Raw genomic sequence first — 18361 nt, 5'->3', positions numbered from 1 at the left:
AGTATTGCACACGGATATGACAGTATTGCACATGGGTATGACAGTATTGCACATGGGTATGACAGTATTGCTTATGGGTATGACAGTATTGCACATGGGTATGACAGTATTGCTTATGGGTATGACAGTATTGCTTATGGGTATGACAGTATTGCACATGGGTATGACAGTATTGCTTATGGGTATGACAGTATTGCACATGGGTATGACAGTATTGCTTATGGGTATGACAGTATTGCTTATGGGTATGACAGTATTGCACATGGGTATGACAGTATTGCTTATGGGTATGACAGTATTGCACATGGGTATGACAGTATTGCACATTCTGTTTTGAGAACATTGTTCCCTCCTGGACGGTGTTTTCCAAACAACAAGCCGTGGATGAACCGTGAACTGAAAGCTCTGCTGAAGGAGAAGAAGAGCCTTCAGGTCAGAACAAGGAGGAGCTGAGGAGGAAGATCAGGCTGAAGGTACAAGAGGAGGAGCAGCTGCAGCAGAAGAACATTCAGGGAGTGTGGAGAAGCCTGAAAACCATCTCGGGCTTCAAAATCCCCCCTGCCCAGACAGAGGGGGATCTACAGTGGGTGAATGATTTAAATGCTCACTTCTTGAGGTTTGATCGGTCACCCGCCCCTCCCCCTGCACAGCTGCATGCTCCCTCTTCCACAGCTGGACAATGCCCTGCATCTGTTCCTCTTCACTTCTCTGCCCCGGACCATCAGCTCCCCACTTCACCTGGACTCAGCCGTCCCCCCAGCACACAGTCCCCCTGGACTCACCTGTCCCCCCAGCACACAGTCCCCTGCAAACCACTGACTGTCACAGCAGCTCAGGTGAGGAGTGAGCTGAAGAGGATTAAAGTGAGGAAGGCAGCAGGACCTGAGGCATCAGCCCCAGGCTCCTTAAGTCCTGCCCAGATGAACTGTGTGGAGTTATGGAGCATGTCTTCAACATGAGCCTGAAGCTGAGTCTGGTACCACAGGTCTGAAGACCTCCTGTCTGGTACCACAGGTCTGAAGACCTCCTGTCTGGTACCACAGGTCTGAAGACCTCCTGTCTGGTACCACAGGTCTGAAGACCTCCTGTCTGGTACCACAGGTCTGAAGACCTCCTGTCTGGTACCACAGGTCTGAAGACCTCCTGTCTGGTACCACAGGTCTGAAGACCTCCTGTCTGGTACCACAGGTCTGAAGACCTCCTGTCTGGTACCACAGGTCTGAAGACCTCCTGTCTGGTACCTGTGCCTAAGACACCGCGCCCCAAAGACTTCAACAGCTTCAGGCCGGTGGCTCTCACGTCCTGATGAAGACACTGGAGCTGGTCCTGGACCACTACTGGTGTGACAGTATTGCACATGGGTATGACAGTGTTGCACATGGGTATGACAGTATTGCACATGGGTATGTCAGTATTGCACATGGGTATGACAGTATTGCACATGGGTATGACAGTATTGCACATGGGTACGACAGTATTGCACATGGGTATGACAGTATTGCACATGGGTATGACAGTATTGCACATGGGTATGGCAGTATTGCACATGGGTACGACAGTATTGCACATGGGTATGACAGTATTGCACATGAGTATGACAGTATTGCACATGGGTATGACAGTATTGCACATGGGTATGACAGTATTGCACATGGGTATGGCAGTATTGCACATGGGTACGACAGTATTGCACATGGGTATGACAGTATTGCACATGGGTATGGCAGTATTGCACATGGGTACGACAGTATTGCACATGGGTATGACAGTATTGCACATGGGTATGACAGTATTGCACATGGGTATGACAGTATTGCACATGGGTATGACAGTATTGCACATGGGTATGGCAGTGTTTGTTGTAGAGTCTGACAGCAGCAGAAGGAAAGACTGAAACGTCTCCTTCACACAGCGAGGGTGGATCAGTCACTGAAGCGTCTCACCAGAGTGGACAGAGTGTCCTGCAGGGGACAGAGTGTCCTGCCCAGGACGGAGCTTTGTCCAGCTTCTTCCTCTCCCTCTCTGTGATGACCACACCTACAGGAGCTGATGCACCACAGAGGAGGAGAAGGTCTTCAGGAGTGACAGGAGTGGCCCTGTCAGGAGTGGTGATGTCAGGAGCGGCCCTGTCACTCCAAAAGACCTGAGTCTCCTCAGGAGGTAGAGCCGACTCTGGCTCTTCCTGTACAGTCTGTGTTATGAGTCCAGTCCAGAGGGTCGTGGTGGTCATAGGGTCGTGGTGGTTAGAGGGTCGTGGTGGTCAGAGGATCGTGGTGGTCAGAGTCGTGGTGGTTAGAGGGTCGTGGTGGTCAGAGAGTCGTGGTGGTCAGAGGATCGTGGTGGTCAGAGAGTCGTGGTGGTCAGAGGATCGTGGTGGTCAGAGGGTCGTGGTGGTCATAGGGTCGTGGTGGTTAGAGGGTCGTGGTGGTCATAGGGTCGTGGTGGTCAGAGAGTCGTGGTGGTCATAGGGTCGTGGTGGTCATAGGGTCGTGGTGGTCAGAGAGTCGTGGTGGTCAGAGGATCGTGGTGGTCAGAGGATCGTGGTGGTCATAGGGTCGTGCTGGTCAGAGGGTCGTGGTGGTCATAGGGTCGTGGTGGTCATAGGGTCGTGGTGGTCAGAGAGTCGTGGTGGTCAGAGGATCGTGGTGGTCATAGGGTCGTGCTGGTCAGAGGGTCGTGGTGGTCATAGGGTCGTGGTGGTCAGAGGGTCGTGCTGGTCAGAGGGTCGTGGTGGTCATAGGGTCGTGGTGGTCATAGGGTCGTGGTGGTCAGAGGATCGTGGTGGTCAGAGGGTCGTGGTGGTCATAGGGTCGTGGTGGTCAGAGGGTCGTGGTGGTCAGAGGGTCATGGTGGTCAGAGAGTCGTGTGGTCATAGGGTCGTGGTGGTCAGAGGATCGTGGTGGTCAGAGGATCGTGGTGGTCAGAGTCGTGGTGGTCATAGGGTCGTGGTGGTCAGAGGGTCGTGGTGGTCAGAGGGTCGTGGTGGTCATAGGGTCGTGGTGGTCAGAGGGTCGTGGTGGTCATAGGGTTGTGGTGGTCAGAGGGTCGTGGTGGTCAGAGGGTCGTGGTGGTCAGAGGGTCGTGGTGGTCAGAGGGTCGTGTGGTCATAGGGTCGTGGTGGTCAGAGGGTCGTGCTGGTCAGAGGGTCGTGGTGGTCATAGGGTCGTGGTGGTCAGAGGGTCGTGTGGTCATAGGGTCGTGGTGGTCAGAGGGTCATGGTGGTCAGAGGGTCGTGTGGTCAGAGGGTCGTGGTGGTCAGAGGATCGTGTGGTCATAGGGTCGTGGTGGTCAGAGGGTCGTGCTGGTCAGAGGGTCGTGGTGGTAAGAGGGTCGTGCTGGTCAGAGGGTCGTGTGGTCATAGGGTTGTGGTGGTCATAGGGTCGTGGTGGTCAGAGGGTCGTGCTGGTCAGAGGGTCGTGGTGGTCATAGGGTCGTGGTGGTCATAGGGTCGTGGTGGTCAGAGGGTCGTGGTGGTCAGAGGGTCGTGGTGGTCAGAGGATCGTGGTGGTCAGAGGATCGTGGTGGTCAGAGTCGTGGTGGTCATAGGGTCGTGGTGGTCAGAGGGTCGTGGTGGTCAGAGGGTCGTGGTGGTCATAGGGTCGTGGTGGTCAGAGGGTCGTGGTGGTCAGAGGGTCGTGGTGGTCATAGGGTCGTGGTGGTCATAGGGTCGTGGTGGTCAGAGGGTCGTGGTGGTCAGAGGGTCGTGGTGGTCAGAGGGTCGTGTGGTCATAGGGTCGTGGTGGTCAGAGGGTCGTGCTGGTCATAGGGTCGTGGTGGTCAGAGGGTCATGGTGGTCAGAGGGTCGTGTGGTCAGAGGGTCGTGGTGGTCAGAGGATCGTGTGGTCATAGGGTCGTGGTGGTCAGAGGGTCGTGCTGGTCAGAGGGTCGTGGTGGTCAGAGGGTCGTGGTGGTCAGAGGGTCGTGGTGGTCAGAGGGTCGTGGTGGTCAGAGGGTCGTGGTGGTCTGCACATTCATTGTGAGCGACGTGTGATGTTAGATCTCCCTGCAGGAGTCTGACCCTCTCTGGACATGTAAAGTGTGTTTCTCTGGTCCGCAGTTCTGGGGCGAGTACAAATCCTCAGAGGCTCCTGGAGACCTGGAGGTTCCTGACGACCTGGAGGCTCCTGGAGACCTGGAGGTTCCTGGAGACCTGGAGGTTCCTGGAGACCTGGAGGCTCCTGGAGACCTGGAGGCTCCTGGAGACGAGGCTCCTGGAGACCTGGAGGTTCCTGGAGACCTGGAGGTTCCTGGAGACCTGGAGGTTCCTGACGACCTGGAGGCTCCTGGAGACCTGGAGGTTCCTGGAGACCTGGAGGTTCCTGGAGACCTGGAGGCTCCTGGAGACCTGGAGGCTCCTGGAGACCTGGAGGTTCCTGGAGACCTGGAGGTTCCTGGAGACCTGGAGGCTCCTGGAGACCTGGAGGCTCCTGGAGACCTGGAGGTTCCTGGAGACCTGGAGGTTCCTGGAGACCTGGAGGCTCCTGGAGACCTACAGATTCTCAAAGAGCTGGACCTGCTCGGATCCAAACACGACTACGGAGACCCAGGTGGGACTTTTACTTACACTTCATGAGTTTAATCTGTCACATCCTCCTGTCACATGCTCCTGTCACATGCTCCTGTCACATGCTCCTGTCACATGCTCCTGTCACATGCTCCTGTCACATCCTCCTGTCACATGCTCCTGTCACATGCTCCTGTCACATGCTCCTGTCACATGCTCCTGTCACATGCTCCTGTCACATGCTCCTGTCACATCCTCCTGTCACATGCTCCTGTCACATGCTCCTGTCACATCCACCTGTCACATGCTCCTGTCACATCCTCCTGTCACATGCTCCTGTCACATGTTCCTGTCACATCCTCCTGTCACATCCTCCTGTCACATGCTCCTGTCACATGCTCCTGTCACATCCACCTGTCACATGCTCCTGTCACATGCTCCTGTCACATGCTCCTGTCACATCCTCCTGTCACATGCTCCTGTCACATGCTCCTGTCACATGCTCCTGTCACATCCACCTGTCACATGCTCCTGTCACATCCTCCTGTCACATGCTCCTGTCACATGCTCCTGTCACATCCTCCTGTCACATGCTCCTGTCACATGCTCCTGTCACATCCTCCTGTCACATGCTCCTGTCACATGCTCCTGTCACATCCACCTGTCACATGCTCCTGTCACATGCTCCTGTCACATCCTCCTGTCACATGCTCCTGTCACATGCTCCTGTCACATGCTCCTGTCACATCCACCTGTCACATGCTCCTGTCACATCCTCCTGTCACATGCTCCTGTCACATGCTCCTGTCACATCCTCCTGTCACATGCTCCTGTCACATCCTCCTGTCACATGCTCCTGTCACATGCTCCTGTCACATGCTCCTGTCACATCCACCTGTCACATGCTACTGTCACATCCTCCTGTCACATGCTCCTGTCACATGCTCCTGTCACATCCTCCTGTCACATGCTCCTGTCACATGCTCCTGTCACATGCTCCTGTCACATCCACCTTTCACATGCTCCTGTCACATCCTCCTGTCACATGCTCCTGTCACATGTTCCTGTCACATCCTCCTGTCACATCCTCCTGTCACATGCTCCTGTCACATGCTCCTGTCACATCCACCTGTCACATGCTCCTGTCACATGCTCCTGTCACATCCACCTGTCACATGCTCCTGTCACATGCTCCTGTCACATGCTCCTGTCACATCCTCCTGTCACATGCTCCTGCCACATGCTCCTGTCACATGCTCCTGTCACATCCACCTGTCACATGCTCCTGTCACATCCTCCTGTCACATGCTCCTGTCACATCCTCCTGTCACATCCTCCTGTCACATGCTCCTGTCACATGCTCCTGTCACATGCTCCTGTCACATCCTCCTGTCACATCCTCCTGTCACATGCTCCTGTCACATGCTCCTGTCACATGCTCCTGTCACATCCTCCTGTCACATCCTCCTGTCACATGCTCCTGTCACATGCTCCTGTCACATGCTCCTGTCACATCCACCTGTCACATCCTCCTGTCACATCCTCCTGTCACATGCTCCTGTCACATGCTCCTGTCACATCCACCTGTCACATGCTCCTGTCACATCCTCCTGTCACATCCTCCTGTCACATGCTCCTGTCACATGCTCCTGTCACATGCTCCTGTCACATCCTCCTGTCACATCCTCCTGTCACATCCTCCTGTCACATGCTCCTGTCACATGCTCCTGTCACATCCACCTGTCACATCCTCCTGTCACATGCTCCTGTCACATGCTCCTGTCACATTCTCCTGTCACATCCTCCTGTCACATCCTCCTGTCACATGCTCCTGTCACATCCACCTGTCACATCCTCCTGTCACATGCTCCTGTCACATCCTCCTGTCACATCCACCTGTCACATGCTCCTGTCACATCCTCCTGTCACATCCACCTGTCACATGCTCCTGTCACATCCTCCTGAAGTTCTCTTACATCATCACTTTTATTTCCGTGGTCAATACCAGCAAGTTATACATCATTTTAAAGCTTATTTTCTCAACAAAACGAATATGTCATTGAATAATTTGCCCCAAGAAGCAATTACCAATAGTTTGTGAGAAAGTCTCAACTTTTACAAACACATGTCCTGTTTGCTGTTTATGACGGACGAAACGGCTTTAATTCTGTACATCCTGGTACTCAGTCTGTCCGTAAGGAACCATTGAAAAACAATATCCACTTGTATTTTTACTGAAGTTTTCCCATTTCGAGATATTGTCAAGTAAACAAACTTTTATTCTCTGACGATGGTCAGGATTAAGGCTCGTCCATAACAAATGACCTGTTTCACTTATAAGATGGTGTTGGGCATCGATCTTTTCTTCAGACTGTTTCCTACAGAATGAGACCGTCCACTGTCCTCGGGTTTGTCCTCTACAGCCTCCGGGGGGAAAATGCGCTGCTTCCGACGCGCGCATCTATCTTGTTTTTAGCCACATAGCCAATGCTAGTGGTGACGTAGAAGACTTTGATTGACATATTATTCTAGCCAATAAGAATAGCTTTAGAATGGTGGGCGGGACTTAGGGCTTCTTCTCACAGACTCGTCTCTATTTACGTGCTAAAGACGGTCAGAGCCTAGATTTTTGGGCAGGAGGCGACTAGATTTTACGCATCACGTTTTCTGATTTTATTAGCCTTTTGGACGCGCATTTTGTTAGATATATGTATTATTATATCAATAGTATAAAAAGCTTCAGTTGTTTCATCTGGACTCAGTTAGAAAAATAATAGACGTTTCGACTCTCATCCAAGAGTCATTGTCAATAAATTTCTATCCCTTATGTCTCTGTCGGAAAAACTGCAGAGAATTTTTAGACAACACGAAGTCCCTGTTTATTTTAAACCAGGAAACACTTTAAGACAAAAACTGGTTCACCCTAAGGACAAGTTGCCGACTCAAAAACAGAGCAATGTAGTTTATTCGATCCAATGCAGTGAAGAAAGCTGTAAAGAACGTTACATAGGTGAGACGAAACAGCCTCTGCACAAGAGACTCTATCAGCACAGAAGACACTGGAGTTCAGGACCACAGAAGACACTGGAGTTCAGGACCACAGAAGACACTGGAGTTCAGGACCACAGAAGACACTGGAGTTCAGGACCACAGAAGACACTGGAGTTCAGGACTACAGAAGACACTGGAGTTCAGGACCACAGAAGACACTGGAGTTCAGGACCACAGAGTGCCGTGCATCTCCATCTTGAAGCCTCTAATCACTCGTTTGAAGACGGTGAGGTGAAGGTTTGAAGCAGGAGAAAAGATGGTTTGAAAGAGGAGTCAAGGAAGCTATTTTTGTTAAAAAAGAAAAACCTTCTTTAAACAGAAACGGAGGTCTAAGGTTCAATCTTCCTGTAGTCTACAATGGTATACTGAACCCCTGGAGAGGTAGAGGACATTTAGATGTTAATCAGGTCCTCAGGGTGAGCCAGGGTCTCACAAAGACAAAGAGGATTCTAACAGCCCATTAAAGGGTTGAATAGGCTCGGTAGATACAAGGGGGGAGTTTCTGTTGAAACAAACAACTCTTTCTACTTCAGGAAGGCTCCTCCCAATGGGCGGGGCTTACCACAGAACAGTATTAATATCGGAGTTCTCGACCTAAATTCTGTTATTGACAATGACTCTTGGATGAGAGTCGAAACGTCTATTTTTTCAAACTGAGTCCAGATGAAACAACTGAAGCTTTTTCTACTATGGAACACGCCTGGACCAATGAGGGACACGCCCACATATTATATCAATACAAAAATAAAATACAAATATTATTATTTTAATTTTTTTCACCTCTATATGGGAAATTCATGTGTAAACTCATATTTACACATTTTCACATACATTGTTTTTAGCAGTTATAATAGTATTAGTGGTTCTACAAAACATCAACATGTATGTTTTATGATCAAAGAGGAGCTCAAACTGTAATAAAAAAAAGGTCAAAAGCACCAAAATGCTTCTGTTCTAGAGATCTGAAACGTTACACAGTTGTTGTCATGACAACAGCATGTGCAGTGAACAGCATAAACACAATGAAGTCTGTCATGCTCAGGACATTTACACATGGACATTATTCAGGCGAGACTAAAAAAGGATGTTTTGTTCATGTTTGTGCTTCTGTAGTGTAAGTTCTGAAACCCTGACAGTGTGACATGTCCATGACCGGTGTGCAGGGGTCTGACCGGTGTGCAGGGGTCTGACCGGTGTGCAGGGGTCTGACCGGTGTGCAGGGGTCTGACCGGTGTGCAGGGGTCTGACCGGTGTGCAGGGGTCTGACCGGTGTGCAGGGGTCTGACCGGTGTGCACGGGTCTGACCGGTGTGCAGGGGTCTGACCGGTGTGCAGGGGTCTGACCGGTGTGCAGGGGTCTGACCGGTGTGCAGGGGTCTGACCGGTGTGCACGGGTCTGACCGGTGTGCACGGGTCTGACCGGTGTGCAGGGGTCTGACCGGTGTGCAGGGGTCTGACCGGTGTGCAGGGGTCTGACCGGTGTGCACGGGTCTGACCGGTGTGCACGGGTCTGACCGGTGTGCACGGGTCTGACCGGTGTGCAGGGGTCTGACCGGTGTGCAGGGGTCTGACCGGTGTGCAGGGGTCTGACCGGTGTGCACGGGTCTGACCGGTGTGCACGGGTCTGACCGGTGTGCAGGGGTCTGACCGGTGTGCACGGGTCTGACCGGTGTGCACGGGTCTGACCGGTGTGCAGGGGTCTGACCGGTGTGCACGGGTCTGACCGGTGTGCACGGGTCTGACCGGTGTGCAGGGGTCTGACCGGTGTGCAGGGGTCATAGAGGCGGGAACATGATTTGTCGTGTTCTCTAACTTGAAGACACTGGAACGTGAAGCAGGTTGAATCAGACAAAGTTACATTTAAATCACTGTGAGTCGTGAAAACAGCTCAGGTTCCAATGGTCCCCTTGTCTCACTCCTCCTCTCTGCTCCTCCTCCCTGCTCCTCCTCCTCTGCTCCTCCTCCCTGCTCCTCCTCCTCTGCTCCTCCTCCCTGCTCCTCCTCCTCTGCTCCTCCTCTCCGCTCCTCCCCTCTGCTCCTCCTCCTCTCTGCTCCTCCTCTCTGCTCCTCCTCCTCCGCTCCTCCTCTGCTCCTCCTCCTCTGCTCCTCCTCTCTGCTCCTCCTCCTCTCTGCTACTCCTCTCTGCTCCTCCTCTCCGCTCCTCCTCTCTGCTCCTCCCTCTCCACTCCTCCTGTGCTCCTCCTCTCTGCTCCTCCTCTCTGCTCCTCCTCCTCTCTGCTCCTCCTCTCTGCTCCTCCTCTCTGCTCCTCCCCCTCCACTCCTCCTGTGCTCCTCCTCTCTGCTCCTCCTCTCTGCTCCTCCCCCTCCACTCCTCCTGTGCTCCTCCTCTCTGCTCCTCCTCTCCGCTCCTCCTCTCTGCTCCTCCCCCTCCACTCCTCCTGTGCTCCTCCTCTCTGCTCCTCCTCTCTGCTCCTCCCCCTCCACTCCTCCTGTGCTCCTCCTCTCTGCTCCTCCTCTCCGCTCCTCCTCTCTGCTCCTCCCCCTCCACTCCTCCTGTGCTCCTCCTCTCTGCTCCTCCTCTCTGCTCCTCCTCCTCCACTCCTCCTGTGCTCCTCCTCCTCTGTTCCTCCTCCTCTGCTCCTCCTCTGCGTCTCCTCTCTACTCCTCCTCTTTTCAGACATTCTGTTGGATGATTCTCCGAGCATCGAGGACCAATCAGAGCTCAAGGATGGGAACAGGCTCAACCAATTAGAGGCTGAGAACGAGACCACGCCCACAGCAGAGAAACACAACGCGGAGACAACGCAGCGCCCCCGACAGGCCGCAGTGAGCACAGCATGTGACGGAGCAAACTGGACAGGACATGGGGACGAGGGAGGGACGGACATTCAGCAAAGGAGAGACTGAGACGCAGGTTTCACCTGGACAATGTTCAGGTATTATTATCAATTTGGAAGTCCTGTCCGAGGAACTTACCCTGGAGGAACTAACTCTGGAGGAAGTAACTCTGGAGGAACTAACTCTGGAGGAAGTAACTCTGGAGGAACTAACCCTGGAGGAACTAACTCTGGAGGAAGTAACTCTGGAGGAACTTACCCTGGAGGAACTAACTCTGGAGGAACTAACCCTGGAGGAACTAACTCTGGAGGAAGTAACTCTGGAGGAACTAACCCTGGAGGAACTAACTCTGGAGGAAGTAACTCTGGAGGAACTAACCCTGGAGGAACTAACTCTGGAGGAAGTAACTCTGGAGGAACTAACCCTGGAGGAACTAACCCTGGAGGAACTAACCCTGGAGGAACTAACCCTGGAGGAACTAACTCTGGAGGAACTATCCCTGGAGGAACTAACCCTGGAGGAAGTAACCCTGGAGGAACTAACTCTGGAAGAACTAACCCTGGAGGAACTAACCCTAGACGAAGTAACCCTGGAGGAACTAACTCTGGAGGAACTAACCCTGGAGGAAGTAACTCTGGAGGAAGTAACTCTGGAGGAACTAACCCCGGAGGAACTAACTCTGGAGGAACTAACCCTGGAGGAACAAACCCTGGAGGAACTAACCCTGGAGGAACTAACCCTGGAGGAACTAACTCTGGAGGAACTATCCCTGGAGGAACTAACCCTGGAGGAACTAACTCTGGTCCAAGGACTTGTCTAGATTATAAATTACTTCTGGATGAAACGTCTTGATTGTAATGATATTGTCCAGATGAAACCCTGCTGGACCTTGACTCCTGCTGGACCTGGACTCCTGCTGGACCTTGACTCCTGCTGGACCTTGACTCCTGCTGGACTCCTGCTGGACCTGGACTCCTGCTGGACCTGGACTCCTGCTGGACTCCTGCTGGACCTGGACTCCTGCTGGACTCCTGCTGGACCTTGACTCCTGCTGGACCTTGACTCCTGCTGGACTCCTGCTGAACCTTGACTCCTGCTGGACCTTGACTCCTGCTGGACCTTGACTCCTGCTGGACCTGGACTCCTGCTGGACTCCTGCTGGACCTTGACTCCTGCTGGACCTGGACTCCTGCTGGACTCCTGCTGGACCTGGACTCCTGCTGGACTCCTGCTGGACCTGGACTCCTGCTGGACCTTGACTCCTGCTGGACCTGGACTCCTGCTGGACCTTGACTCCTGCTGGACCTTGACTCCTGCTGGACCTGGACTCCTGCTGGACTCCTGCTGGACCTGGACTCCTGCTGGACCTTGACTCCTGCTGGACCTGGACTCCTGCTGGACCTTGACTCCTGCTGGACCTGGACTCCTGCTGGACTCCTGCTGGACCTTGACTCCTGCTGGACTCCTGCTGGACCTTGACTCCTGCTGGACTCCTGCTGGACCTTGACTCCTGCTGGACCTTGACTCCTGCTGGACCTTGACTCCTGCTGGACCTGGACTCCTGCTGGACCTTGACTCCTGCTGGACCTGGACTCCTGCTGGACTCCTGCTGGACCTTGACTCCTGCTGGACTCCTGCTGGACCTTGACTCCTGCTGGACCTTGACTCCTGCTGGACCTTGACTCCTGCTGGACTCCTGCTGGACCTTGACTCCTGCTGGACCTTGACTCCTGCTGGACCTGGACTCCTGCTGGACCTTGACTCCTGCTGGACCTGGACTCCTGCTGGACCTGGACTCCTGCTGGACCTTGACTCCTGCTGGACCTTGACTCCTGCTGGACTTGGACTCCTGCTGGACCTTGACTCCTGCTGGACCTGGACTCCTGCTGGACTCCTGCTGGACCTTGACTCCTGCTGGACTCCTGCTGGACCTGGACTCCTGCTGGACTCCTGCTGGACCTGGACTCCTGCTGGACCTTGACTCCTGCTGGACCTTGACTCCTGCTGGACCTGGACTCCTGCTGGACCTTGACTCCTGCTGGACCTGGACTCCTGCTGGACTCCTGCTGGACCTTGACTCCTGCTGGACTCCTGCTGGACCTTGACTCCTGCTGGACCTTGACTCCTGCTGGACCTTGACTCCTGCTGGACTCCTGCTGGACCTTGACTCCTGCTGGACCTTGACTCCTGCTGGACCTGGACTCCTGCTGGACTCCTGCTGGACCTTGACTCCTGCTGGACTCCTGCTGGACTCCTGCTGGACCTGGACTCCTGCTGGACCTTGACTCCTGCTGGACCTTGACTCCTGCTGGACCTGGACTCCTGCTGGACCTTGACTCCTGCTGGACCTGGACTCCTGCTGGACTCCTGCTGGACCTTGACTCCTGCTGGACTCCTGCTGGACCTTGACTCCTGCTGGACCTTGACTCCTGCTGGACCTTGACTCCTGCTGGACTCCTGCTGGACCTTGACTCCTGCTGGACCTTGACTCCTGCTGGACCTGGACTCCTGCTGGACCTTGACTCCTGCTGGACCTGGACTCCTGCTGGACTCCTGCTGGACCTTGACTCCTGCTGGACTCCTGCTGGACCTTGACTCCTGCTGGACCTTGACTCCTGCTGGACCTGGACTCCTGCTGGACCTTGACTCCTGCTGGACCTGGACTCCTGCTGGACTCCTGCTGGACCTTGACTCCTGCTGGACTCCTGCTGGACCTGGACTCCTGCTGGACTCCTGCTGGACCTGGACTCCTGCTGGACCTTGACTCCTGCTGGACCTTGACTCCTGCTGGACCTGGACTCCTGCTGGACCTTGACTCCTGCTGGACCTGGACTCCTGCTGGACTCCTGCTGGACCTTGACTCCTGCTGGACTCCTGCTGGACCTGGACTCCTGCTGGACTCCTGCTGGACCTGGACTCCTGCTGGACCTTGACTCCTGCTGGACCTTGACTCCTGCTGGACCTGGACTCCTGCTGGACCTTGACTCCTGCTGGACCTGGACTCCTGCTGGACTCCTGCTGGACCTTGACTCCTGCTGGACTCCTGCTGGACCTTGACTCCTGCTGGACCTTGACTCCTGCTGGACCTTGACTCCTGCTGGACTCCTGCTGGACCTTGACTCCTGCTGGACCTGGACTCCTGCTGGACTCCTGCTGGACCTTGACTCCTGCTGGACTCCTGCTGGACTCCTGCTGGACCTGGACTCCTGCTGGACCTTGACTCCTGCTGGACCTTGACTCCTGCTGGACCTGGACTCCTGCTGGACCTTGACTCCTGCTGGACCTGGACTCCTGCTGGACTCCTGCTGGACCTTGACTCCTGCTGGACTCCTGCTGGACCTTGACTCCTGCTGGACCTTGACTCCTGCTGGACCTTGACTCCTGCTGGACTCCTGCTGGACCTTGACTCCTGCTGGACCTTGACTCCTGCTGGACCTGGACTCCTGCTGGACCTTGACTCCTGCTGGACCTGGACTCCTGCTGGACTCCTGCTGGACCTTGACTCCTGCTGGACTCCTGCTGGACCTTGACTCCTGCTGGACCTTGACTCCTGCTGGACCTGGACTCCTGCTGGACCTTGACTCCTGCTGGACCTGGACTCCTGCTGGACTCCTGCTGGACCTTGACTCCTGCTGGACTCCTGCTGGACCTGGACTCCTGCTGGACTCCTGCTGGACCTGGACTCCTGCTGGACCTTGACTCCTGCTGGACCTTGACTCCTGCTGGACCTGGACTCCTGCTGGACCTTGACTCCTGCTGGACCTGGACTCCTGCTGGACTCCTGCTGGACCTTGACTCCTGCTGGACTCCTGCTGGACCTTGACTCCTGCTGGACTCCTGCTGGACCTTGACTCCTGCTGGACCTTGACTCCTGCTGGACTCCTGCTGGACCTTGACTCCTGCTGGACCTTGACTCCTGCTGGACCTGGACTCCTGCTGGACTCCTGCTGGACCTTGACTCCTGCTGGACCTGGACTCCTGCTGGACTCCTGCTGGACCTTGACTCCTGCTGGACTCCTGCTGGACCTGGACTCCTGCTGGACTCCTGCTGGACCTGGACTCCTGCTGGACCTTGACTCCTGCTGGACCTTGACTCCTGCTGGACCTGGACTCCTGCTGGACCTTGACTCCTGCTGGACCTGGACTCCTGCTGGACTCCTGCTGGACCTTGACTCCTGCTGGACTCCTGCTGGACCTTGACTCCTGCTGGACCTTGACTCCTGCTGGACCTTGACTCCTGCTGGACCTTGACTCCTGCTGGACTCCTGCTGGACCTTGACTCCTGCTGGACCTTGACTCCTGCTGGACCTGGACTCCTGCTGGACCTTGACTCCTGCTGGACCTGGACTCCTGCTGGACTCCTGCTGGACCTTGACTCCTGCTGGACTCCTGCTGGACCTTGACTCCTGCTGGACCTTGACTCCTGCTGGACCTGGACTCCTGCTGGACCTTGACTCCTGCTGGACCTGGACTCCTGCTGGACTCCTGCTGGACCTTGACTCCTGCTGGACTCCTGCTGGACCTGGACTCCTGCTGGACTCCTGCTGGACCTGGACTCCTGCTGGACCTTGACTCCTGCTGGACCTTGACTCCTGCTGGACCTGGACTCCTGCTGGACCTTGACTCCTGCTGGACCTGGACTCCTGCTGGACTCCTGCTGGACCTTGACTCCTGCTGGACTCCTGCTGGACCTGGACTCCTGCTGGACTCCTGCTGGACCTGGACTCCTGCTGGACCTTGACTCCTGCTGGACCTTGACTCCTGCTGGACCTGGACTCCTGCTGGACCTTGACTCCTGCTGGACCTGGACTCCTGCTGGACTCCTGCTGGACCTTGACTCCTGCTGGACCTTGACTCCTGCTGGACCTTGACTCCTGCTGGACCTTGACTCCTGCTGGACCTTGACTCCTGCTGGACTCCTGCTGGACCTTGACTCCTGCTGGACCTTGACTCCTGCTGGACCTGGACTCCTGCTGGACCTTGACTCCTGCTGGACCTGGACTCCTGCTGGACTCCTGCTGGACCTTGACTCCTGCTGGACTCCTGCTGGACCTTGACTCCTGCTGGACCTTGACTCCTGCTGGACCTGGACTCCTGCTGGACCTTGACTCCTGCTGGACCTGGACTCCTGCTGGACTCCTGCTGGACCTTGACTCCTGCTGGACTCCTGCTGGACCTGGACTCCTGCTGGACTCCTGCTGGACCTGGACTCCTGCTGGACCTTGACTCCTGCTGGACCTTGACTCCTGCTGGACCTGGACTCCTGCTGGACCTTGACTCCTGCTGGACCTGGACTCCTGCTGGACTCCTGCTGGACCTTGACTCCTGCTGGACCTTGACTCCTGCTGGACCTGGACTCCTGCTGGACCTTGACTCCTGCTGGACCTGGACTCCTGCTGGACCTTGACTCCTGCTGGACCTGGACTCCTGCTGGACTCCTGCTGGACCTTGACTCCTGCTGGACTCCTGCTGGACCTTGACTCCTGCTGGACCTTGACTCCTGCTGGACCTGGACTCCTGCTGGACCTTGACTCCTGCTGGACTTGGACTCCTGCTGGACTCCTGCTGGACCTTGACTCCTGCTGGACCTTGACTCCTGCTGGACCTGGACTCCTGCTGGACCTTGACTCCTGCTGGACCTGGACTCCTGCTGGACTCCTGCTGGACCTTGACTCCTGCTGGACTCCTGCTGGACCTTGACTCCTGCTGGACCTTGACTCCTGCTGGACCTGGACTCCTGCTGGACCTTGACTCCTGCTGGACTCCTGCTGGACCTTGACTCCTGCTGGACCTGGACTCCTGCTGGACTCCTGCTGGACCTTGACTCCTGCTGGACTCCTGCTGGACCTTGACTCCTGCTGGACCTGGACTCCTGAGTTTAAACCGTTCTTATTTTTTCGCTCAGGTGACGACACAAAATGGTTCTGTTTTATCGACACTTCCCAAAGACTCACTTCCTGTTCCTGCGGCGATGACATCACTTCCTGTTCCTGCGGCGATGACATCACTTCCTGTTCCTGCGGCGATGACATCACTTCCTGTTCCTGCGGCGATGACGTCACTTCCTGTTCCTGCGGCGATGACGTCACTTCCTGTGGTCGACGGGGCTCTCGGAAGTTCTGGTGTACAAACCACATCAGGTGCATTTCCACCGGCTCCAGACCTCTGACCTCTGACCTCTGACCTCTGACCTCTGACCTCTGACCTCTGAGCTCTGAGCTCTGGCTGTTGGTCTTGATCCTCCGTGTTTTTACAGCGTCTCTGGGAATCTCTGTGAAGAACACGACATCAGCCCAGGACCTCCTCTCCACAGGTTCTACTCCTGGTCCTGGTCCTGGTCCTGGTCCTGGTCCTGGTCCTGGTCCTGGTCCTGGTCCTGGTCCTGGTCCTGGTCCTGGTCCTGGTCCTGGTCCTGGTCTTGGTCTTGGTCTTGGTCCTCGTCTTGGTCTTGGTCTTGGTCTTGGTCTTGGTCTTGGTCCTGGTCCTGGTCTTGGTCCTCGTCTTGGTCTTGGTCCTGGTCCTGGTCCTGGTCCTGGTCCTGGTCCTGGTCCTGGTTTATTTGTGGGTCATGTGGTCTGAGACACAAAGCACTTCCTGTCTTCCATTAGGACCTTCACAGTTTAGGGCGGGGCCAGTGCTGTCCACGTCTCAGTGCTGAAGCGGCTCGTGTCAGACAATGAAGAGAATGAGACAGTTTTAGCTCCATTTTAAAGGAGACAAAGTCACATGATGAAAAGACCCCAAAAGAACAACCTGCGGGTCATTATTAGCACAGACTCCGCCCCCTTTTCTGTTTGGAGCAGATTCTGTCAGAACTACATTTCCTGTGTTTTTGTCACGTTTCAGTTCAAAACATCAAATCAAGATTAAAAGAAGAAATAAAATGATGAATTAAGACGATTTGTTCCATAAGAATCTGACCTTTAAGTTTCACTGGAACTTTTCACATTCGACTGTGTCACATGACACAGCATCAGCCCTAGAGGGGCCCGGGCCCCGGGGCCCTCTAGGGCTGATGCTGATACATCGGCTCACACCTCCTCTGCACCCTCACACCTCATCTGCACCCTCACACCTCCTCTGCACCCTCACTCCTCCTCTGCACCCTCACACCTCCTCTGCACCCTCACACCTCCTCTGCACCCTCACACCTCCTCTGCACCCTCACACCTCCTCTGCACCCTCACACCTCCTCTGCACCCTCACTCCTCCTCTGCACCCTCACACCTCCTCTGCACCCTCACACCTCATCTGCACCCTCACACCTCCTCTGCACCCTCACACCTCATCTGCACCCTCACACCTCCTCTGCACCCTCACACCTCCTCTGCACCCTCACACCTCCTCTGCACCCTCACACCTCCTCTGCACCCTCACACCTCCTCTGCACCCTCACACCTCCTCTGCACCCTCACACCTCCTCTGCACCCTCACTCCTCCTCTGCACCCTCACACCTCATCTGCACCCTCACACCTCCTCTGCACCCTCACACCTCCTCTGCACCCTCACACCTCATCTGCACCCTCACACCTCATCTGCACCCTCACACCTCATCTGCACCCTCACACCTCCTCTGCACCCTCACACCTCCTCTGCACCCTCACACCTCCTCTGCACCCTCACTCCTCCTCTGCACCCTCACACCTCCTCTGCACCCTCACACCTCCTCTGCACCCTCACACCTCCTCTGCACCCTCACACCTCCTCTGCACCCTCACACCTCCTCTGCACCCTCACACCTCCTCTGCACCCTCACACCTCCTCTGCACCCTCACACCTCCTCTGCACCCTCACACCTCCTCTGCACCCTCACACCTCATCTGCACCTTCACTCTAGTCTTTACACAGAGTTTGTTCCAGACACATCCTGGTCTTTTGGGAAGGACACAGAGTCACTGCGGTTTAGATTGAAAGTAGCAGTTTTTCTTGTAAAATGTGGACTTATTCCACTGGAGGACACTGGAGGACACTGGAGGACACTGGAGGACACTGGAGGACACTGGAGGA

At 55.4% G+C, this 18361-nt stretch overlaps 1 protein-coding gene across 1 annotated transcript in view; it reads left to right on the top strand.

Annotated features, from left to right (window-relative positions):
- Positions 1–18361, top strand: part of LOC140374626 (dyslexia-associated protein KIAA0319-like) — a 30740-nt gene that overhangs the window by 1940 nt on the left and 10439 nt on the right. The window contains exons 3-7 of the mRNA XM_072461555.1: positions 4058–4102; positions 4496–4547; positions 10193–10341; positions 16259–16360; positions 16573–16678. Coding sequence (XP_072317656.1) covers positions 4058–4102; positions 4496–4547; positions 10193–10341; positions 16259–16360; positions 16573–16678 — 454 coding nt within the window. The remainder of the gene's footprint in view (positions 1–4057; positions 4103–4495; positions 4548–10192; positions 10342–16258; positions 16361–16572; positions 16679–18361) is intronic.

The sequence above is a fragment of the Eucyclogobius newberryi genome, unplaced genomic scaffold (genome assembly GCF_026437365.1).
Source record: "Eucyclogobius newberryi isolate DKJ021-1_F unplaced genomic scaffold, fEucNew1.0.hap1 SCAF_3, whole genome shotgun sequence".
NCBI lineage: Eukaryota > Metazoa > Chordata > Actinopteri > Gobiiformes > Gobiidae > Eucyclogobius > Eucyclogobius newberryi.
The sequence above is the reverse complement of the archived record's forward strand: the minus strand, read 5'-3'. Positions and strand labels throughout refer to the sequence as shown.